Source organism: Littorina saxatilis, linkage group LG2 (assembly GCF_037325665.1).
Source record: "Littorina saxatilis isolate snail1 linkage group LG2, US_GU_Lsax_2.0, whole genome shotgun sequence".
Taxonomy (NCBI): domain Eukaryota; kingdom Metazoa; phylum Mollusca; class Gastropoda; order Littorinimorpha; family Littorinidae; genus Littorina; species Littorina saxatilis.
The window spans coordinates 85597086-85620220 of record NC_090246.1 but is presented as its reverse complement, the minus strand read 5'-3'; the positions used below and the strand labels follow the sequence as shown (position 1 = coordinate 85620220).

Below are 23135 nucleotides of genomic sequence, written 5' to 3'. Positions count from 1 at the left end.
GGGACCCATGGTACGGGACCGTACCGGACCTTAGGGTCCGGTGCGGGACAGTACCTCTGGCCCTTGCCGGACCCCCGGACCTACGGGTCCGGATGGTACGGTACGGGACCAGTGGTTCGGTCGGGACCGGACCACCCGACCACCTCTGTTGGTCTGGGTGGTCTGGCACCGAACCGGAACACACCGGACCACCGGACCTACGGGTCCGGATGGTACGGTACCGGACCAGTGGTCCGGTCGGGGCCGGACCACTCGACCACCTCTGTTGGTCCGGGTGGTCTGGCACCGAACCGGACCATGCCGGACCTACGGGTCCGGATGGTACGGTATGTCCACGTCCGACCGAGCCACCCGAACACTTCTGTGGGTACGGATGGTTCGGTACCGAACGGGACCTCCGGATGCTACGGGACCGGACCGAACCTACGGGTTCGGATGGTCCGGTACCGGACCAGTGGTCCGGTCCGAACCGGACCACCCGACCACCTCTGTTGGTCCGGATGGTCTGTCACCGAACCGGACCATACCGGACCACCGGACCTACGGGTCCGGATGGTACGGTAGGTCCACGTCCGGACCGAACCACCCGAACACTTCTGTGGGTACGGATGGTTCGGTGCCGTACGGGACCTCCGGATGGTACGGGACCGGACCACAGGACCGGAACACCGGACCACCCTATCGGATCGGTCCGGACCACCCGACCACCTCTGTTGGTCCGGATGGTCTGGCACCGAACCGGACCTACGGGTCCGGATGGTACGGTATGTCCACGTCCGGACCGAGCCACCCGAACACTTCTGTGGGTACGGGTGGTTCGGTGCCGAACGGGACCTCCGGATGGTACGGGACCGGACCGGACCTACGGGTCCGGATGGTCCGGTACTGGACCGGTGGTCCGGTCCGGACCGGACCACCCGACCACCTCTGTTGGTCCGGATGGTCTGGCACCGGACCACCGGACTTACGGGTCCGGATGGTGCGGTGTGTCCACGTCCGGACCGAACCACCCGAACACTTCTGTGGGTACGGATGGTTCGGTGCCGAACGGGACCTCCGGATGGTACGGGACCGGACCGGAACACCGGACCGGAACACCGGACCACCCTACCGGACCGGTCCGGACCACCCGACCACCTCTGTTGGTCCGGATGGTCTGGCACCGAACCGGACCTACGGGTCCGGATGGTACGGTACGTCCACGCCCGGACCGAGCCACCCGAACACTTCTGTGAGTACGGATGGTTCGATGTCGAACAGGACCTCCGGATGGTACCGGACCTACGGGTCCGGACCTACGGGTCCGGATGGCCCGGTGCCGGACCACCCGACCACCTCTGTTGGTCTGGGTGGTCTGGCACCGAACCGGACCATACCGGACCACGGGTCCGGATGGTACGGTATGTCCACGTCCGGACCTAACCACCCGAACACTTCTGTGGGTACGATGGTTCGGTGCCGAACGGGACCTCCGGATGGTCCGGCACCGGACCGGAACACCGGACCACCCTACCGGACCGGATCGGCACCCCCGACCGGACCGGACCATTTCTTTTCTGATCAGACCCGATGGGTTCCTGTTCAGTCTATAAATGGCGGGGGTTCGTTGGCTGGGCTGACCCAACAGTCGCAGGGTTGTTGTTTTTCTCCCCCTTCGGCTGCTGGAGACGTTTCGTCTTTGGGGCAGGGGTCTTCGCGGCCTCTTGCTTCTGTGGGCGTTTCTTCACAGCCTGCTTCATCGCTTTCGGCTCTTCCCCCTCAAGCTCCCTACACTCCTGCTTTTGAGGAGTTGTCGGGAAGTGAAGAGGAGAGTGAGTCGGAGGACGATAGGGAGGAGGATCAGGGTCGCCCTGAGGTTAACACTGATCCTCTACCCTTGCCGGTTTCTGATGGAACTTCCGAAGCTATGCTTCGTACTTTCCAACAGTACATGACAGACATCACGCGGCGTCTTGACGTCACGGATGCCTCTCTTAAGCGTCTGTCGTCTAGTGTTGACACACAGGACCTGGACCCGGGGTCTGAGGACGAGAGGCAGGAGGCTCGTCCTCGCACAGCTAGAAGGACGTTTGAACAGTTTCAGGACGTCCTTCCCTGAGACGCCCTCTCGTCCTTTGAGTCCGCTTCGGCCCGGGCGTGGGAGGCTCACGCCGCGTCTGCCGGCGGCTCATTTTATGAACGATCCGTCCGCCGGCAATTCGCGTTCCACCCTAGTCTTAGTGCCACGGTGGAAGCGGCAGCACATCGCCTGAGGAGTACAGATTCACGTGCAAACGCGACCTATGTTCCTCGGGAGGACGCGGGTTCAGTGCCATGCTTTCCTTTGGGAGGCGCACCTCCACTGTTTCCTCGTGTCCAATCTGTTTCGTCCCTCCCTTTTCCCTTTGACTCTCGAACTCTCCCTTTCCAGACTTCGAGTGTTTAGGGTGGGGCTGACGGTGATGTGTTCGTTGGGGAGGTGCCTTCGGTCAAGAAGGTGGAACTGAGCTCTGCTTCGTTCCACAATCTTGAGGCCACCGTTTCTTCCACAGTCGAGGCCCAATCACAGGCCTTGACATGGATGAGCACGCTGTCCACACTGTTGGACCCTCCCGATCGGGCAGAGTCCGATTCCACTCGGGTCCTTGACACGGTTCGAGTGGATCGGGCTTTGCATGCCGTGCGATCGTGCGTGACGTCTGCGGCAGAATTGGCCATTGGAACACGGGTCCACTTTATTGGCCCTGTTCCGTGATCATTTTCTGCCTACTTCTATAGTGCCTCCGGATATGAGGAAGAGTCTGAGGAACACGTTTCCTCAGCCTTCTTCCCTCTTTCATCCGGACACTGTTCGTTCTGTGGTGGAGTCCACACGCCAGAGGAACACTGATTCTCTGATGGTTGGCCTCGCTGCTTCGGCGACGGCGGCGGGGAGTAAGAGAAGTGCTACAGTCACCTCCAGCTCCCAGCCTCAGAAGAAGAAGAAGAAGCCAGTTTCACTGCCTCCTTCTTCCTCCTCTTAGGCGCCTGTTGCGTTCCCAAGCAAGACGAAGGGTGCTCAGACAGGTAAGGGGAAGCACCACCACCAGGGGGGGTGGTCGCAAGCCTGCGCCTGCCCGCCAGCAGAATTTTCAGTGAGTCCCGGCCCTACGTTGACGCCCCCTCAAGTTGCCCCTCTTTCGTCCGTCGGTTCCCTTTTTCGGGCCCGCGGCATGTGGGGCAGACTGGTCTCCAACCAGTTTTTCTTGAGGGTGGTGTGGTCGGGGTTTTCTCTACCGCTGTCGTCACAACCTCCATTGTCCGCTCTACCCTGGACGTTCCCCCCTCCTCGAGACCCTGCCAGATGGCAGGCTCTTCAGGACGAGGTGAACTCGTTGGTCGAGAAGAAGGCGGTCTACCCCCTTTCTCAGCCTTCTCGGGGGTTCTGCTCCCGCCTGTTCACCGTCCCCAAAAAGGACGGCCGGTTCAGGCCGGTGTTGGACCTCTCCACCTTGAACTTGTACCTTCACAGGTGCAAGTTCAAGATGGAAACCCCTTCGTCGGTCCGGTTGGTCATCCGGCCAAACGTTTGGGCCATGTCTGGGACCTCCAGGATGCTTACTTCCACATCCTGGTGGCCCCGGGGTACCGACATCTGCTCCGGTTCGTTTGGGAGGGCACAGTGTTCGAGTTTCGGGCCCTCCCATTCGGCCTGTCCTTGGCCCCTCTGATTTTCAACGGGGACAACAACACCACATGCTTAGCTTACCTTCGCCACCAGGGGGGCACCAATTCTCGGTCCCTCTCCCTGTTGGCGGAGGAGATTCTGCTCTGGTGCCAGACCAATCAGGTCCGGATGTCAGTCCAGTTCGTTCCGGGGAAAATGAACGCCCTGGCCGACATTCTCAGTCGGGGCGATCAGGTTCTCTCCACAGAATGGACCATCGCTCACAACGTTCTACAGCGTCTGTGGGCAAGGTGGGACCGTCCTCTGATCGATCGGTTCGCAACTCGATTCAGCGCTCGGTTTCCCAGGTACGTCAGCCCCTTTCGAGACATGAATGCGTTCCACTTGGACGCATTCACTCTCTTGTGGAGGCTCCTCGATGCTTACGCCTATCCCCCGACATCTCTGATTCCGAGGGTGCTGGCAAAATATCTGCAGGAACGACCAAGACTGATTTTGGTCGCGCCTTACTGGCCAACAGCTCCGTGGTTTCCAGATCTTCGCGGTCTCACCCACGTAGACCCTCTACCTCTGGATCTGGACGGGGGAGGTCTGCTCCAGCCTCGATCATGCCTCCCTCATCCACGTCCAGAGAGTCTGTGCTTGACCGCATGGCTCTTGTGCTCTCCAAACTGCTTGCACTAGGATTGCACAAGAGTTCAGTAGAGTTTTCCTTGAACGCTAAGAGGCGATCAACTAATCAGCTCTACGACTTACGCTGGAGAGCTTGGGCCACCTTCGCCTTGTCCAAGGGGATAAAGCCGCTTTATCCCTCAACACAGGACTTGGCCAACTTCCTGGTGGAAGTGTATCAAAAGAAGAGTCTTTCTTCTAAGACTCTTCTTGGATACAGATCTGCCATCGCTTCCACGATTGCGGCCGCTACTGGTCGCAGATCTGAACACTTGATCAGGTCCTCTCTCATCGCTAATGTCCTTTCGGGTATTAGCAATGCAGCGGTGTCTAAACCTCGGGTTTCATTTCCCAAGGGGGATGTCTTTCTGGTCCTCAAACTCCTGCGTAGCAATGAGTTTGAACCCCTGGCAGGCATCAGTATCAAGTTGCTGATTTTTAAGACTAATTGTTCCTCATCGCTTTAGCCACTTGCCGTAGACTCAGTGGTATTCAAGCTTTGAGTGGCCTGGACTTTGACATTGAGTTCACCACACAGCAGTGGTTGCCAGCATGGTCACGTCAGTCTAAGGTATGTTTCTTGGGTATATTTTCTTTTACGGTAGTACTGTTCGAAAATTGCCTGGGTATCTTAATCCTTGGATTTAAGTGATTTTGATTAAGGAGTTTAATACTCTACATATCACCCTCACACCACTCTGGTATTCTGTGCAAGAATAGTACTGTCGAGGTAAGTGTTATATTGACTGTAAGGCTTCTTTTTAAGCCTACTGTCTATATGATACTTACCGAGACAGTACTATTAGAGTTTCCCTCCCGCCTCCCCTCTTGATATGTTATGGGCTTTTTGAGGGTCTGCAGCTCATAAAGAAAGAGGACGCGCCACCTACATCCTGTAAGGGGGAAGCACTCGGACAGTGCTTGGGATCCACGGTGGCGCATGGTTATGGGAGATAATTGTACCCACTCAGCGTTTTGTCCAATTTTTTCGGCCTATAATAGATAATGTGCAAGAATAGTACTGTCTCGGTAAGTATCATATAGACAGTAGGCTTAAAAAGAAGCCTTACATTTACACAGATCGAGACAGTCTTTGGTTTTTCAATCTCCCATGTTAATATTCCCCTTCGTGTGTACACGCAGGCACAAAAGCAAGTGCGCACGGAAAAGATCTTGTAATCCATGTCAGAGTTTGGTGGGTTATAGAAACAAGAAAATACCAAGCACGCATCCCCCGAAAGCGGCGTATGGCTGCCGAAATGGCGGGGTAAAAACGGTCATACATGTAAAAGATCATGGTAGTTTCATCCCATGAACAAAGGCATCTCCTCGAATGTCCAAAATATTCATACTTCTAACACTCACCGTGCAGATTGTACAAGTCAGTGGGAGACTTTGACGTCCTGCAAGGAATCTTCAGCGGCATGCTCAGCACCAAGGACATCACCCAGCAAGCCATGATCAAGGAATCCAGCGGGGACTTCAAAGCTGCTAAGGCTCTCTATGAAGAGGTTTGCGTTAGAGTTAACTATACTGTAAATATCAAATGACAACCCAAATCAGATTGTTCTCCAGTATCCGTCTTTCACAAGCAAAACCGTCAAAGCACTAAGTTAAAAAACTACTTTTGAAGCCATAGTCAACTGCCTGAAGGAGATGAATGTATTAGAGTTAATCTTTTTCTCTCAGTGAAACCTCCCTTTAAGACCCAAACAATCTGCGAACATTTTGTCTTAAAGGGGATGGAGTCTTACACTGGAGGTAGATTTACTGAGGTTTGAACAGAAAATCTGAGAAAATTGGGTCTTAAAAGGGATGGAGTTTTACAATGGAGGTAAATTTACAGAGGTTATTAACAGAAAATCTGACAAAGCAAGGTTTTAGACAGGCATTAACAGGTGTGTCCACTGTATTAGAAATGTTTCAGTATTTCCAGGGGAACGGCAGTTTCACCTTGTGCATCCACATTCGAGATGAATAAGACTTTTTTTCATTCTCACTTTGGCATGTGAAGAATACTGTATTGTGTAATCAGCTGGAAGTCTATGAGTTTTTGTGTGTGTGTGTATCTCTGCTTGATTCTGTTGTTTTTGTGTCTAAAGTTATGGAAGGAAACATATCCAAATTTGGACTGCTCACAAAACTCACGAATAGACAAACATGGCATATATTCAACGGTTTCTGTTTAATTAAGTTGATCAAGTTGGAAAACTCTGGGTATAGACATCAAATCTGACATGTCTAATTTTCACCACAGGCTCTGCAGAAAGACTGGGATGTGAAGCCGCTGGACGCAGAGGTCGACCTTTGGGACGAAGGTCGCATGGAGTGTCTAACCCACATGACCCAGTGGGACGACCTTGAAGCCATCGCTAGAGAGGGCATTGGGGGTGGGGAGGAGAGTGCATCCCTCGATTCTGTGTGGGAGGACACTTTCAGCATCGTGAGTTGAAGAGGCTGGCAAAATAGATTTTGGAGTTAGTTGAAACACAACCATACTGGCCCATACTGCAAATGGTCAACAAAACGGATGTTCCAAAAGCTGTTTGAGTTTTGGATGCACACTGGGATATACAACAAAGTTCACCACTTTACTCACGACAAAGTGGCATGACATTGGTTTTTACGCACAAAAGAAAAAAGTTCCGTAGTTTATGTGAATTGTACAATTCAGAAGAAAATACTAACAGTGTCTATGCGTAATGTTCCAGTCATGACCATCATTATATTGATGAGAAGATGTTGATTGATAGCAGAAGTAATTGTGGTTTAGTGTGTATTTTCATTGTTTCAGGATCAAAAAACAAGAAAGATATGTTATTGGAATGTTTAATTTATGAAAAAAACAATGTTGCGTTCACTGACCTTTGACCCAGTGGTCTTTTAAGTGGACAAACAAACACTTATGATACAGAAAATAAACTTATCTTCTGTATTGTTTATTTATTGTTTTTTTTTATTTCAGGAAACATACATGCCCCACCTGCTTCGCAGCAAGGTCAAGTTACTGCTGCAGGGTGACGAACACCAGCAGTCTCTGCTAACCTTCATCGACAGTGCCATGAAACACGCAGAGAGAAAACTCCATTTGGAGGTGAGGGCTAATAGACCATGTTCTAAAATAACTCTGCCGGGTCTGTATGTGCTGTGAAAGAGAGAATATTCTTTCTTTTATTGAAACAAACTTTCCCACCTGACATTACTAACGAGGTGTCAGTCTCTAAACATACTCATTACAAGGAGTATGTTCGAGTATTCACTCTTTCACAGTCCATACAAACCAGACGGCGTGTCTCTTCGAAGTTCTAGCTGTGTCAAACACACGCTGAGGGGGGCAAAATAGAGTATCGATAAACAGCAACTATGCAAAAGCAGTTGGTGCATTGATGTTGAGAACGATATAATGAAAGAACGATTAATGTGGAATTTGTTGATTGGAAGATGGTGTTTCATCATGGCATCTCGTAGCTTTTTAGCTTCAGAGTCGATGTTTGTTGCTACCATCTGTTTGTGACGCCTTCCGGGCATTTTTTCGATGTACAGTGGGACCCCATTTTTATGACCCTCAAAAAGATGAGAAAATGAGGTCTTAAAAAGGAGGTACTCTTAGTGTGGGAGTAAATTTACACAGCTTATGAACACAAAGTCTGAGAAAACAGGGACTTAAAAGGGAGGGAGTCTTAAATCGCAAGGTCTTTAAAGGGAGGATCCACTGTATAAGTAGATACAGAGTGTTTTGGTGAACACTTGTGATATTTGTTTGGTGCAGACATGGCACAGTGAGGAGCTGGCTCTGATGTACGTGTGGCAACAGGACTACGACCGCGCTCGCCACTACGCCAACCTGGCCGTAAGCTGCTTCCTGCAGGTGAGACATCGCCCGCCACATTTCTTGCCTCGACCTTTTGGTTGGTCTTGCTTTGAACTACGCAGTTCAAACAGTGTGGGTGATAAGTGTGGGCGTAGTGGATAAGACGCCGGCCTCCCAAGCGGAAGGTCGTGGATTCAAATCCTGGCTGCGCTTGGTGGGTTAAGGGTGGAGATTTTTCCGATCTCCGAGGTAAACTTACGTGCAGACCTGCTAGTGACTTATCCCCCTTCGTGTGTACACGCAAGCACAAGACCAAGTGCGCACAGAATAGATCCTATAATCCATGTCAGAGTTCGGTGGGTTATGGAATCAAGAAAATACCCAGCATGCTTCCCCAGAAAGCAGAATATGGCTGCCTGAATGGCGAGATCAAAACAGTCTTTTACGTAAAAGTAAGTTTCATGAAGATTGGTCAAGTAGTTTTCTCAGAGTCGCTCTACACACACACTCATACCCCACACCCTTGTCTCGATTCCTGGTCTATCTGAAAACATTAGGTCAAAACTTGACTGAATGGAAAAATATATTTTTTACAAGTAAAATGACTATTTCTAAGAATACTCACCTCAATAGAAATATACAGTAGTGAACTGCAACACACATGATTTGTTGTGTTTAGGACTGGAGCAGCACAGACAGCCTGATGGTGGGCAGCAGAGCCTCCAGACTGCATCGCTTACAGCCGCTGGTGGAGCTCAGGGAATTCCTTGCCTTCATGGGGGACCAAGGTTTGGGTCATTACATAAGTATAGGTTACAACACGAGTGGTTTTTTATATGGCTTGTATTTCAGTCAAGACCCAGCGGATGAATATCATCGGGAGACACGAGCCTCTGGCGAGTGGCTCTCGATTGATATTCCCGCTGGGTCTTGACTGAAATACAAGCCATATAAAAAACCACGAGTGTTGTAATCTGTATATCCCATTCTACCATCAAACACAAAGTGTAGACTACTAGCGGCACTGTTGCGATCTGTGCAGGGTAAAACTGTTGCCAGCGAGACTTAGCCCTTTTGCAACCTTAAACTAAGTGACCGTCGCTGAAAAAATAAAACGAATGAGTGCATCGATAAGTACGCGGTAACACTACTTTCAGACCATTTAAGTAAAGGTTCATAAGTTGCAAGAAAGTAATGAAGTCGAATAGAAATTAATTTAGTTGAAGCGCACAATTCTTTTGTTTTGCGTTTCAGGTCGGCAGAACGGGCGAAACGGGTTTGGGACCCATTTGGCTTACTCGATTCAGAATTGATTCCACGTTGTTTTTCTCGAACGTGTGTAATTAGGCTTATTGACAGAGAAGCAAATTTTAGGGAACAAATATGTAGGTTTAGATTTAACCATTTGCTCCCTATTTGAAATGTATCTACGTGATAAACTGTTTTGCGAGTGTGTTTGCATGGATGAACTTAAACTGGTATGGGTGTGAGGAAAACGCGACCGACACGTCTGTCACCGCCGATTGATTGCATTTTGAAGGAATATGACTGGATTACGGAAAAATATGTGGACTTACTGCAGAGCCAGGCAAAAGAGTAGACTTGCTCGCAAAACACGTGAAACAGCCGATGTTTGATAGCTGAAGGCGCACACCAAAACACACTACCGACAGATTCTCAAAAGTCGTCTGCTAACGATGCAAGGGGAGGGTACTCGTGTTTTTGTTTTGGTTCGCTAGCATCTGGTTATCTTGTAAGTTGAATGTTGGTTTTTTCGACCTGCATTGCTTTCATAATGAAAGAAACTTTTGCTTATTGCATCTCATACATCAGATCAGTTCTGAGATTCATTTTTGCGTGCAACTGATAGGCCCAATGGTTTTCTGAGCCGTGCAATACGATTTTAGAACTTCATACAAATGTGTCACATTGTTCGGCGCGAGGTCAAAGGTCGGGAGGAAAGTAGTCCTTTGCCCAAATCGGAATCTGCACTATCATATATTTTTTGGAGTCCATGATGTATTTATTGAGCTATAAAAATACAACATATATACCCATACTGAAGTAACAGAGACAAAGAAGGGAGGTCATGGGATATTGTTTTCTACTCGATTATTGACATTGAAATATCACTCTATGAAGCAATGTTGCTGTTCTTTTTCAAGGACAGAAATCTGTGATAGTGTGTTTCAGTCTCCATTCATGATTTATTCATAGTTAATATGTGAAGCGCGGAGAGCACAGTTCACTGTGGTTCGCGCTATATAAGCTCTCATTAAATTACATATTCTTACTCCGAATCACATAAAAGCATTGACGCAGTCTGAATTGCTAAGGTCTGAAAAGGCTACCCGTCTTAAACAATTTTAAAGGGAAGCAACCCAACCACCAAAAGGAAAACATAGCAATGGTAATGACCATATACCCAGGGAGTTACCTCCCGTACCGGGGTATGTGACGTCACTTCCACTGCTACACCACATGGAATCCTCATTACGACTTTTCAGCTCTGGAGGAGAGGTCGTCTTTTGAAGGCTCTGTGTGGTTTGTTGGAGTTTTTACTCCCACCGACCACCTACCCGTCTGCTTGTCTTCTACCGTGTAGTTGGTGAGCTCTTTCCATTTTGTCTTGCTTTTAGTAAGAATATTTGACTTGTTATTGATAATTTTCCGTCCTTTTGGACTTGCGAATTTTCGTCAGTAGCTTGTTGTTGTTGTTGGCCGCCATTTGTATTTTCGGCCGGCATGGCAGATAACGGTAGTAAACGGGGCAAGGGCGACGTCAAGGGCAAAGTTAAGCCTTAATCGTCTTCTGCGGTTCCTATACCTCCCGTGTTAGTGGTCCTTCCGGACAAAGAGATTAACACTATCATGTCTGTTACCTTTTCTTCCCCTGACGCATGTTCGTTGTCGGGGGTCGTTCTTCTACTTGCGGCTTGCTCGTCCGTTTCGTCAAGACGGGCAAGCGTCTCTTGTTACTTCTCTGTTGAGCTTTCTTGTTCCAGAGATATGCAATTTAGTGCGCGGGAATTGAAGCGTGCTACACCTGCTCCAAGCCTCGTACATTCGCCGGCGGCGAGCGTTTCTCGCTTGTTCGCTTCCAGTTCCTTTCCGGTTGCGACGACATCCGGTGATGACGGAACTTCTGCTACTTCTGCTTCCTCTGGAAGCTTACAAGGTATGCGAGCTTGTCCACTGGCTCTAGTGAAGCCACCGGACGGTCCCTGCTGGGACGGAGCTCACTTGGCAAGGGTCACTCCCTTTTTCCTGTTCAGTTTCGGCCAAACACAATGCGTGTGCGGCAGTCTCTGAGCAAAGGCGGTTTCCTTCGGAAGTCGCGTTTCCGGGTTTTCCCGGAAACGAAGGTCCTCCTGCACACTCACACTCAGAGGTGATGGTGGGAGTTGACCGTGGACTGGCCTCAGGGCAACAGGGCTTCCAGCCCCAGTCATCGCAACCTTCGTTTCCGCATCATGGTGCGGTTTCGTTTGTTGCGTTTCCTGTTCAGTTTCGTCCAGTACACAATACGTGTGCGGTAGACTCTGAGCAAAGGCGGTTTCCTTCGGAAGTCGCGTTTCCGGGTTTTCCCGGAAACGAAGGTCCTCCTGTACACTCACACTCATAGGTGGTGGCCGGAGTTGACCGTGGACTGGCCTCCGGGCATCAGGGCTTCCGGCCCCAGTCATCGCAACCTTCGTTTCCGCATCATGGTGCGGTTTCGTTTGTTGCGTTTTCTGTTCAGTTTCGTCCAGTACACAATGCGTGTGCGGTAGACTCTGAGCAAAGGCGGTTTCCTTCGGAAGTCGCGTTTCCGGGTTTTCCCGGAAACGAAGGTCCTCCTGCACACTCACACTCAGAGGTGATGGTGGGAGTTGACCGTGGACTGGCCTCAGGGCAACAGGGCTTCCGGCCCCAGTCTTCATGCCTTGCGTTTCCGCATCAAGGTGCGTTTACGTCGGGTGTGTTTCCGGCTCAGTCCTGATTTGCTTTTCCTCTTACAGACACTCCTTCACGGATTGTTGGTGAGCGAGGATCAGCACCCGCCCTATGGTGTTGGGTCGACACCCCTTTCAACGCCGGCGGCACTGTTTTGATCTCTCCTTTGTCCCGTTGCGGGCATTGGCGTTTTCAGTGCAAGGGCGGTAGCCGCTGGCGCTGCGCTTCCGGTTTACCGGAACCATAGGTCCTCCTTTGTAATTACACTGTGTGTTCTTTCCTGGAGTTGACCGTTGTCTGGCCTACGGGCGTTCGGGCCTCCGGCCTGAGTCCACGCAACCTTTGCTTCTGCATTGTGCGGTTTTGTCTGTTGCGTTTCTGGCTTTGCCGGATTCATTGTTCTTCTTACTAACACTTCCTTTTGGGATGTCAGTGAGTGGGGAACAGCGGCTGGCCTACGGGCATTCAGGCTTTCAGCCTCGGCCGTGACAAGTAGTCTCTTCACTGGTTGGGTGTTGCGTCTACTGTTTATGCCTGGTGGCTTCGGATGTTACCTCCTCTTTTTCTTACCCTCTTACGGGAGGGGTTGAGACAGGACAGTTTCCGGGTGGACGGGTTTCCGGTTTTCCGGTCATCCCGTTCAGTAGTGTTCCACTGGCAACTGTGACTTAGGCCGTGTCAGTTCTCTTGGCTATTCTGTTATACAGTCTTTAGCCAACGATCAGACATGTCCTGGATTTCCGTCGAAGCTCTTGGCTTCTCTCGAGGTCTCGACGGAGGTTACTTCCAGATATTTTATGGAAGTACATCGGCTTCCTCTTTGGTTGCATTCAGCGATGTCGGACTTCCGTTCCGCGAAGGAGGAGTTTTTTCCTACTTCCGGTTCAATAGTCTCCTTCAATGTGGGTACCACCTTTCGCAGGTTTTTGGCTAGTCAACCTCCTACCTGAAGTGGTATCCACGGGTTCCGGTTCTGCTACTCGTTATTCACGGGTCAGTTCCGGAACACGCTCAGCCTTGGCTGTCTTCGGCTACACAGACTTCGGTTTTGGTTTCTTCTTGTTATAAGAAGTTCTCTTTTCTGAAGCTGGGTCGGAACTTGCTGGCGTCTTTGCTCTTCCGCATACACCTTTACTGGTAATGCAGGAACTTAGAGGATTTTGGACGTCAGTTTTTGGAATTTGCCTCTTTGTCGGAGATGATCGTCAGAGCGCTCTCGCGCTCTTTCCCGGAGTCACTGAACCTTTCACTCTTAGCGTGTATCAGGACCCTGATGACATCTCCACTCTTTTAGTCAGCCCTGTTAGGGTGAACGAAGAGCAAAAAAGGACCTGTCCTCCCTTCACCTCACTTTACAGTCAGGTGTCGGAGGGACTTGTTTCTCTCGCATTCTCAGTTCTCTGAGCAGCCTAGGAGAGACACTCGGGCTTTGCTCGGGGTAGAGGGACCTACTTTTTGAACTTTGGTGTTTATACCAGAAAAGAAAGGTAGATTCAGTCGAATAGAGATCAGCAGATCTCTGACTTCTCTCTGCAAGGGTCGAAACAGAGCTAGCCTCCTCAGAGGAAGCATGCTCAGGCCTCTGGACAATTTAAGCCGGCGGCCAATAGGCAGTCTCTGCCTGATTCTCGATTGTCGAGAAATAAATCACTTTCGGGCACGGAGAAGGGCAGCCCTAGCAGCAAGCCTCTCCCCACAAGGAAGTGCCCCCGATCACACCCCCCCTCCTCCGCCCTCCACTTTGGGAGGGCGGTGGGGCCTCCTCCTTGCATTTTTCATTGGATGGTCTCTGTACACAGCCAATAGTTTGTGGGAGTGGTGAGGTCGGGCGACTCCCATCGATCTTATGTGTGCATATTTGCTTATACAGCATGACTTCCCTTCTTTGTCTCTGTTAATCTAGGGAGAAAATATCCAGCGATATTTCTCCGTAGGCCTAAAGTTCGGCCATGACCTAGGCAAAATAACTTGCGCAGCCGCAGAAACAAGAAAATGGAAATCTTATGAAGCCGTCATCAACACGAACACAATGATTGCAGAAGCAAACTCTGTACCTACACGACCGAGACACAAGACTGATTATTTCACAGCTGCAAAGGGTAAGCTTACTCACGTCAGGTCTTCACTGACAAGCTAGGAACAGACGGAAAATTCCAAACAAAAGTAAATGACGTCAAAGTCTCTTTCGCTTTGCGTGTAACTTTGTCATGACGTCTTTTTGTGACGACAGTATACGCGACAATTTGTTCGCTTCCGGTGTCATTTTAGACTGAAAAGCAACTCAAAAGATGGAGCTAAGCCTGTGTCTTGAAACAGCTAAAACACTCTTTTGGATTGCCGTTTCAATGTTAACCAAAAAGTTAAAGAAAAAAACAAGGTTCAGTTGCGAACTGACAGCGGATTGAGCATGTATTCCTGTTGATGAAGGTAGATTGAAGCTTTATTCTCTCCGTCAACCAACAAGACTAGATTTGTAGCAGACGAAAAACAAAGTGTGCGTTTTTCCTGTCTTGTGAAGGCGATTATGTCGTTATAAGTTATCTGTACGTTGTAATGACATTTCAAAACAAAATTTAGCTTTGATGCGTCACGGGATAATAAGCTTATACGTTTTCATCCATGGAATTGTTTTTTTCGTCTCGGCAGGGTGAATGAATTTATTATGTCTTTTCCGGAACTGGACAAAACTGGCCTTGCCAAGACTGAAACAAAATATAGTTCTACAACTTCTAGGCTTGGGTTGATTGCCCATGGTGATTTTCCAATGATTTGTTGCCACATCCCATGACAAATTCTCTTTACTTTGGTCATGCCATATATACGTTACAGCTACGTCCATCCATTGTATCGCGTGATATTTTGTCTTGACGGGGTGAAAGAATATAATGACGTCACTCTCGGCAGAGCCTCGAGTGACGTCATCATATTCATTGACCCAGTCTCGACAAAATATCAGGCGATACCATGGATGGACGGAGCTGTAACTTATACATGCGTCAGTCCGATCTTTTAACAGTGATCTAAGCCCATCAGCTCGAGCACCCGCTGAGGTCTTTTCTGGTCGGAGCTAACGCTGTTCTTCGGGTATACTGCTTCAGTCCTCAGTTAGTGTAACAGTAGTTCAGCCACGGGCTGCTACAGTGGCACTTCCGGTTTTACCGGAGAGGTTGTTTCTTTCACAGACGCTTCATAGGTACGTCTGAGTTTTGGAACAACGGCTGTCCTTCGGGCATCCAGGTTTTTTAGCCTCGGCCGGTGCAACGGCCATTCCACCTGTTTGCGGTGATGGTGGTTGCTTTCCCTTTTCTTGTGGCTTCGGACTTCGACTTTCTTCCTTTATTCTCATCTTAAGCAGGAGATGAGATAGGACGATTTCCGTGTGAGTGGGGTCTCCTGGCTTCAGGCTTCCCCGTTTTTTCTCACTTTTTGCCACAAGCTTCTGGACTTGGTCCTGGTTTGTCTTTCGCCGAGTCTGACTCTGTCTTTCTCTAGCGATCAGACTCGTTCTGGTGTTTCGTCCAAACTTAAGCTGCGCTTGAGTTGGCCTCGGAAGTAACATTCAGATTTTCTGGAGGGGGCATTGTCTTTGGCAATGTATGTTTGAGGAGTCATTCTTTGTGGCTTAACACCTCTCTCAGGTTTTTTTGGCTACTCCTCTCCTTTTGGGCAGAGGGTTAGCTAATGTTCCGGTTTTTCTTTGCTGTGGGCCTTTAGCCCAGCATCTTATTTGACAGCCGAAACTTACGTTCTTACGTTTACATGTGTACTGTTGGTACTTTGGTACATGGTTGTCCTTCGGGCTTCATGGCGTTCAGCCTTAGCCTGTGCTATAGCCTCCTGTCTAGCGTGGGCGACTATGGCATTTTCGGTTCCTGTGACTTCGGATTGGGCTCTTCCGCTTCTTCCTCGTCCTAGCACGAGGTGAATCAGGACGACTTCCCTTGGGTCGGGTTTCCTTTTACAGTCACCCTTCTACCACAGGCAACTATGACTACGGCGTTTGCCCGTTGATCTCTGCGTCTGACTCTCAGTCTTTCAGAGTTAGTCAGACGCGATCTACTTCCTCGTATTACCTCTCTCTCTGCTTTCGCATTGACTGGTAGAGGATTACCGGCGAACGTCTCTTTTTTGGGATTTTCCTGTCGAGGTGGGCTCTGGTACCTTGTACGCAGGTGTCTCTCTCTCTTTCTTGGTTAGATATTGGTCACTCTTTTCTGGAGCTGACCTTTATCTCACAGTCCTTTCGGGCTTCACTCCATCCCAAGGTTGCATACTTTGGCATGATTGTCTGACGGTCTCCGTGAGGTTTGTCCTTCACGGTTCTGAGTGGACATCCTTACGCACGGATCGTTTCTAGGGCGGCATTTCCTTCCAATAGAAAGGGGGGGGGGGGGGGGGGGGCAGCTTGTCTTTCCCCCTACTCGGCTAGGGTTAATCCAAGGCTGGGGTCTCTTTCTGGATCGTTTGGTCCAGCAGATCGGAAGAAGTGCTGGGCACAGATTTCTGGCTCTCTGATGTTGTCTTTCGCAACTTTTTGCCTGAGAGACATCTCGGCTGTCAATCAAGATGGTTCTCAGGTCCTTTCCTGCCTTTTGGCAGTGGGCCAGTTCCTGGCTAGGGTTTAGAGTGAGTTAGATTTTCTTTCTCACTGGGCCCTTCCCTGACCTTTTGGCAGCAGGCCAGGTTTTTTGGCAAGGTTTTAAGAGTGTGTTTGGTTTTCATTCCCACCGCCTTGTTGAAGCTATCTGCTTTTATGTGATTCGGAGTAAGAATATGTAATTTAATCGAAAATTTTTAAGTAAATTTTCATTTGATTAATATACTTACCCGAATCACATAGTGTATTCCCTCCCGCCAACCCCGCTTATGGTTTTTTAGTTTCTTTAAAGCCGTAATGAGGATTCCATGTGGTGTAGCAGTGGAAGTGACGTCACATACCCCGGTACGGGAGGTAACTCCCTGGGTATATGGTCATTACCATTGCTATGTTTTCCTTTTGGTGGTTGGGTTGCTTCCCTTTAAAATTGTTTAAGACGGGTAGCCTTTTCAGACCTTAGCAATTCAGACTGCGTCAATGCTTTTATGTGATTCGGGTAAGTATATTAATCAAATGAAAATTTACTTAAAAATTTTCGATTATTATTATTATTATTATTATTAATGTTGCTGTACTTGAGTCTGTGTCTTGAGTTTTCACTTTACTTAAACTAGGTCATCAGAGTTCTGTAGAAGAACTTGAAACATGGGTTGCAGGGTGCCCTAGCCAAAAGAATCCGAGTGTCTAAAGGTTTACACTGTGCATGTTTGAGTTGTCATGGAAACTATTTACAAACTGGCATAGAACCTATTGCAGACATTTTTATTCTGAGCTAGAGTTCTGTGTAATGACCATTAGCAAAGACAGTCTGTTGCTGTGTGTGAAATTGTTTGATCTGTCGTTTTACAATGACATTGGTGTTCTGTGCCGCAGGTAACTTCAGGTCTCAGCCACAGGGCCGTCAGCTGGCGTCCAGATGGTTACAGCGGTCACCTCACCTGCAGCTGGACTCGGTGGACATCTGGGACGACGTGGTCACCAACAGGTCAGTCGGTCAGCGCTACCAATCACCACGAACATTTCACTGGGCAGTTTGGGAGATCAGGGCTGAGGTGCATGGGAAAATTACCAGCTGAGTGGGAGTCAGCTGCGGGGCCGGATTGGTTAGAATCAATGTTGTTCCCAGACTCAAGAGGATAATAGGTCAGCTTGACCGGGGTTGAAAATATGTATAGGTCCAACTCTCCTTGCTCCAAAAATAAAATAGGTCCACAAATTTCTGTCGTAGCCAGAATATGAAACATTTTGATGAACAGTATTACAGGCATTTACACCATTTAAAATAATGTTCAGAGACTAATATCACCTGCTCATACAGACACACACACCAAAGCTACCAGACGGTTGACCTGCAGGGGGTCAGACTAATGGGTCGGATGAGAAATGAATGCGTAAATGTCTGGATACTAAGGCCTAGGAACATCACTGTAGAATCGCTAACTACCCTCAATTTCAACCAATAGGAACCCGTAGCTGGCTCCCACTCGGTTTGTAACTTTCTCATGCAGACCAGCCCAGGATACTCTGTGATCCTATATCTCTGTCTTCGTCCATTCAATTCTCAGCCCAACCCCCTTTCTCCGTTCTGTATTATGTTCTGAAGCACATTGTACTTCCAGGTTCTTCCCCCAGAATCAACAGTGACGACACAGGGCACAGTAGGGTCAGTTGAACCTGGATTGGAAATATGTATTGGTCCATGTGTCCTGACTAAGGCCTCCTACATGTCAAAACTTCAGTGGAACCCCCTTTTATGACCCATCGATTTAAGACACTGTTTCACAGACTTTCTGTTCATAACCTCTGTAAATGTACCCCTATTTTTTAAAGGTTTGTACATTTTCCAAAACTTCCATATGACAGAAACGTCTACCTGGACAAGATCAGTGAGCGTCTTCGGTCAGGGAGCGCCATGGAGACGGATGACAGCGGTGACATGTTTGAGGAAGAGAAGCTGGACTTGAGACTCAGCATGGCCAGGAGCTGTCTGCAGCAGAACAACTTCAACCTCACTCTGCGCATCCTCAAAGAGACTTTCTCCGTAAGAGGGTGACGAGGGGTTGGGGTGTGGGTTGGTGGGAGAGTAATGTGTGGGGATGGGTGGGGTGTGTGTGGTGGGAGAGTAATGTGTGGGGATGGGTGGGGTGTGTGCGTGTGTGTGTGTGCGCAGGCCTGCTATGCGAATGACAAGGTTTGCAAGAGCATACCAGGACACAATTGCAGCCAGGTCCCATCACAAACCATTCTTTACAATTGACAGGTGTCTAACCAGTGACATACAAGAAAAGTAGAGTTACAATAAAAAGCCTACTCTCAAGGCTGGCAGACAACTCTGTCAGTGCAGAGAAGCTGCTGTGGAAGGGAGACTACTGCTTCACCCTGTCAAACAGGTTTTGTAGTTTTCAGCTCTCAGTTTTTGTGTGTTGGTTAACATGTCCAGAAATGCAAGCATGAGAGCAGTAGTTTTCAGCTCTCAGTTTCTGTGTGTTGGTTAACGTTTCCAGAAATGCAAGCATGAGAGCAGTGGTTTTCAGCTCTCAGTTTTTGTGTGTTGGTTGACGTTTTCAGAAATGCAAGCAGTGGTTTTCAGCTCTCAGTTTCTGTGTGTTGTTTAACGTTTCCAGAAATGCAAGCATGAGAGTAGTGGTTTTCAACTTGTGGAGTGGAGTCACCTGTACGCCAGCACTCACCACAAGAAAGCTCTCACTGCTGTGGGCCCCTGGACTGATGAGACTGTCTACAATGTGGTCAGCACCTTTGACCAGCTAGGTAAGTAACTGTGTGTTTGTGTGTGTGTGTGTGTGTGTGTTTGTCTGTGTGTGTGTGTGTGTGTTTGTGTGTGTGTGTGTGTGTGTTTGTGTGTGTGTGTGTGTGTGTGTGTTTGTCTGTGTGTGTGTGTGTGTGTGTTTGTCTGTGTGTGTGTGTGTGTGTTTGTCTGTGTGTGTGTGTGTGTGTTTGTGTGTGTGTGTGTGTGTGTGTGTGTTTGAGATTGAATGTCTACGTGCACACTCATGCCTGTATTTGCATGTATGTATGGCTGAGTGAGTGTGTGTGTGTGTCTGTCTGTCTGTCTGTCTGTCTGTCTGTCTGTCTGTCTGTCTGTCTATCTGCCTGCCTGTGTGTGTGCGTGCCTGCATGCTTGTGATTTGTATGGGATGTTAAAGTTGAATGGAGTCAGCTGTATGTCAGTACTCATCACAGACCGGCACGGTTGGCCTAGTGGTAAGGCGTCCGCCCCGTGATCGGGAGGTCGTGGGTTCGAACCCCGGCCGGGTCATACCTAAGACTTTAAAATTGGCAATCTAGTGGCTGCTCCGCCTGGCGTCTGGCATTATGGGGTTAGTGCTAGGACTGGTTGGTCCGGTGTCAGAATAATGTCTGACTTGGTGAGACATGAAGCCTGTGCTGCGACTTCTGTCTTGTGTGTGGCGCACGTTATATGTCAAAGCAGCACCGCCCTGATATGGCCCTTCGTGGTTGGCTGGGTGTTAAGCAAACAAACAAACAAACTCATCACAGGAAAGCTCTCGGTGTTGTGGGTCAATGCACTGATGATACTGTCTACAAAGTTGTCAGTACTTCTGATCAGCTTGGTAAGGGGGAGGGGGATGGGAGGGGTTGGAAGTGTGGTGTATTGGTGAGATTGGTATAACCATGTGTATGTTTGCCTGCCTGCATGCATATGTTTGTGTTTGTTCTGTGCTCACAAGTGTGACAAATGCAATACTACTTTATATAAGAGAAGAGAATGTAACATCAGACATGGGACTGGTCCGATTTTTATCGGAATTCCGATATTTTCCTTAGCTCACAGACCATTCTTGAGATCGATGCAAATTCGTTGAGAAAAAAGGGGGGAGGGGGGTGGTGGTATGAACCCTTCAGCTGAAGCTGTCTGCGTCTGAAGTCAGTGCATTCGCACCCCAGCACTCGCGTGAATCCATAGGTGGTGGTATGAACCGTTCAGCTGAAGCTGTCTGCGTCTGAAGTCAGTGCATTCGCACCCCAGCACTCGCGTGGACCCATAGTAGTATCATGGGTTGCGTTTGATTGGCTGTCGATCTCCGACGATTATCGCCGGGGCTTAATTATTCACCGATGGCGGTTTGTGGGTTGTTTTGATTGGCTGCCGATCTCCAAACGCCGAAGGTGAAAAAGGTAGCATCATGGCGTCTGGATTCCGTATTGTTTTGTCGGCTGTGGAAGCTCTTACGATCGACCACCAAAGTGTGAAAAACAAGTGGAAAGCCAACTGGCTGTCAGAAGAAGTGACTGTCACTATCAACAAGAAAGAAAGGCGCCAGCTCATTGGCGACAGTATCGCCAAGATATCCATTCCCGGTCAGGCCGTGTGCACGTGGTGCGACAACGGGCACTGCTTGGTGAAATACGGACTTGATGTAGCATCTATGCATGGGGCAAGCTAGGAAAATATAACTCTCGCTGCAAACCACGCCCACTCAAAAATCCGGTCGGCGATTTGGCTCCGGACCCCAGGGTCAGGTTACGGCAAAGTACGTCGATTTGAGTGGTTGGTTGTGGACGATACTGACCGGTACCACTAGCAGATACATAGGGCTAGAGGTGCATCGACATTTTTTTCGCCAGGTCGCGAGAATTCTATAAAATAAATGCAAACGAACTTTTGTCATTTTTTTCTTTTTGCGATAGGGTGAGTGCACCACCGAAATTAGTTGATGAGAACGTAGTCGGGTGTTTCATCTTTCATTAGCAACTGAAAAAATAAGGGGAAAGGTTTGTTTGTGTGTGTGATTGTTATAAATCACACTTTTGTTTAAAATGCTAAAACATATTATTCTTGTGGGTTTTATAGCTTTTTAAAAAGACATGATCTCATTTTTTGCTATCAGGAGAGGCCCCAAAATGGCCTTTATAATTCTAACATTCATTTTCCGTCAGGGGGGGTTCGCCCCCCTGAACCCCCTACCGGGGCGTTGCCCCTGGACCCCGGCTCACTTTCCTACTTTTTGAACATTTGCTGGTCTCATGTCTGAACATACATTTGCTTGGACCCTTGATTAATTGTACGTGCTTGTGACTGTGTGTTCTCACGGAGGAAAAGTTTCGCATTATAGGCTTTGACAGTGTTTACACATTTTGAACAAGTAAATTCTGAGTGTGTATCCTTACAATAATTTTCCCTTGCAGACAAAGTGTCCAAGACAGAACCACTGCGTGAGAGACCAGACGTCAAACTGCGTCAATGTGTGCTGACAGGAGACGCGTGCGACACGCTCTTCAGCGGCATCATGGGATTGGAATCGCTCCAGTCGCTCAAAGCCAAGACCACTGAAAAGCTAAAACACCATGTGGATGTCAAAGATCTTGATAAGAATAAGGTAAGTGTATTGTTTGGGTTCTTCATTTGTTTGTACAGTGGAAACCCACTGTTAAGACCTCCAAAAATCTGAGAAAATCAGGACTTAAAAATGAGGGAGTCTTACAATGGAGGTAACTTAACAGAGGTATTGAACAGAAAATCTCCGGCCTGATATGGCCCTTCGTGGTCGGCTGGGCGTTAAGCAAACAAACAAACAAACAAACAAACAAACAAACAGACAATCTAAAAAAGTAAGGTCTTAGAAGTGGATACAGTATAAATTCATGAAATCTATTTGTATGGTTAAAATCTCTCAGTTATGTAAAGGAATATCACTCGCGTGACATGGTGTCCACTGGTAGCCAGCTCTGGAGAATAACCCTTATCCATTCCACCTGACACAGGTGCTGCTGGAACTGGTTGAGTGGGGGTACCGGTGTATGCGAGAGGCGGTGTCTGACCCGGTGGACGAGGGCGTCCCCAACCCGGTGTGCAGACAGGACGACCTTCAGCTGGCCCTCGCCAAGTTCTGCGACAAGTACCTGCATCTCCACGAAGACGACGAAGGTACAGTGTTTGACGGGCGCAGTGGCCTGGTGGATAAGGCGCCGGCCTCCTATGCGGAAGGTCGCGGGTTTGAATCCCGGCCGTGCCTGGTGGGTTAAGGGTGGAGATTTTTTCGATCTCCCAGGTCAACTTACGTGCAGACCTGCTAGTGCTAGTTTATGTGTATCCCACAAGCACAAGACCAAGTGCCTACGGAAAAGATCCTGTAATCTATGACAGAGTTCGGTGGGTTATAGAAACACGAAAATACCCAGCATGCTTTCCCCCGAAAGTGGCATATGGCTGCCTGAATGGCGGGATAAACAAAATCATACACATAAAAGAACGTGGGAGTTGCAACCCATGAACAAAGAAGAAGAAGGTTCAGTGGAACCCCCTTTTAACACTTTCGCGACGGGACACTGATAAATCAGTAACCGCGCTGACACGCCCATGGACGGGACGCGCATTTTTCAGTACCAGTCATACAAGGTACAAGACTCGTGATTGCTTCCCGGTTTTTGAAGATTGCAATAAATTGAGTTGTTTCCCTTGATACACGTGGTTTTCTCTTCCGGCTTGATCA

The 23135-nt window shown here is 48.9% G+C and overlaps 1 protein-coding gene across 1 annotated transcript in view; it reads left to right on the top strand.

Annotated features, from left to right (window-relative positions):
• Positions 1-23135, top strand: part of LOC138954602 (DNA-dependent protein kinase catalytic subunit-like) — a 177750-nt gene that overhangs the window by 110902 nt on the left and 43713 nt on the right. Inside the window, exons 64-73 of the mRNA XM_070326407.1 lie at positions 5691-5829; positions 6576-6761; positions 7284-7412; positions 8088-8186; positions 8809-8917; positions 17536-17647; positions 18526-18703; positions 19287-19431; positions 21832-22022; positions 22408-22570. Coding sequence (XP_070182508.1) covers positions 5691-5829; positions 6576-6761; positions 7284-7412; positions 8088-8186; positions 8809-8917; positions 17536-17647; positions 18526-18703; positions 19287-19431; positions 21832-22022; positions 22408-22570 — 1451 coding nt within the window. The remainder of the gene's footprint in view (positions 1-5690; positions 5830-6575; positions 6762-7283; positions 7413-8087; positions 8187-8808; positions 8918-17535; positions 17648-18525; positions 18704-19286; positions 19432-21831; positions 22023-22407; positions 22571-23135) is intronic.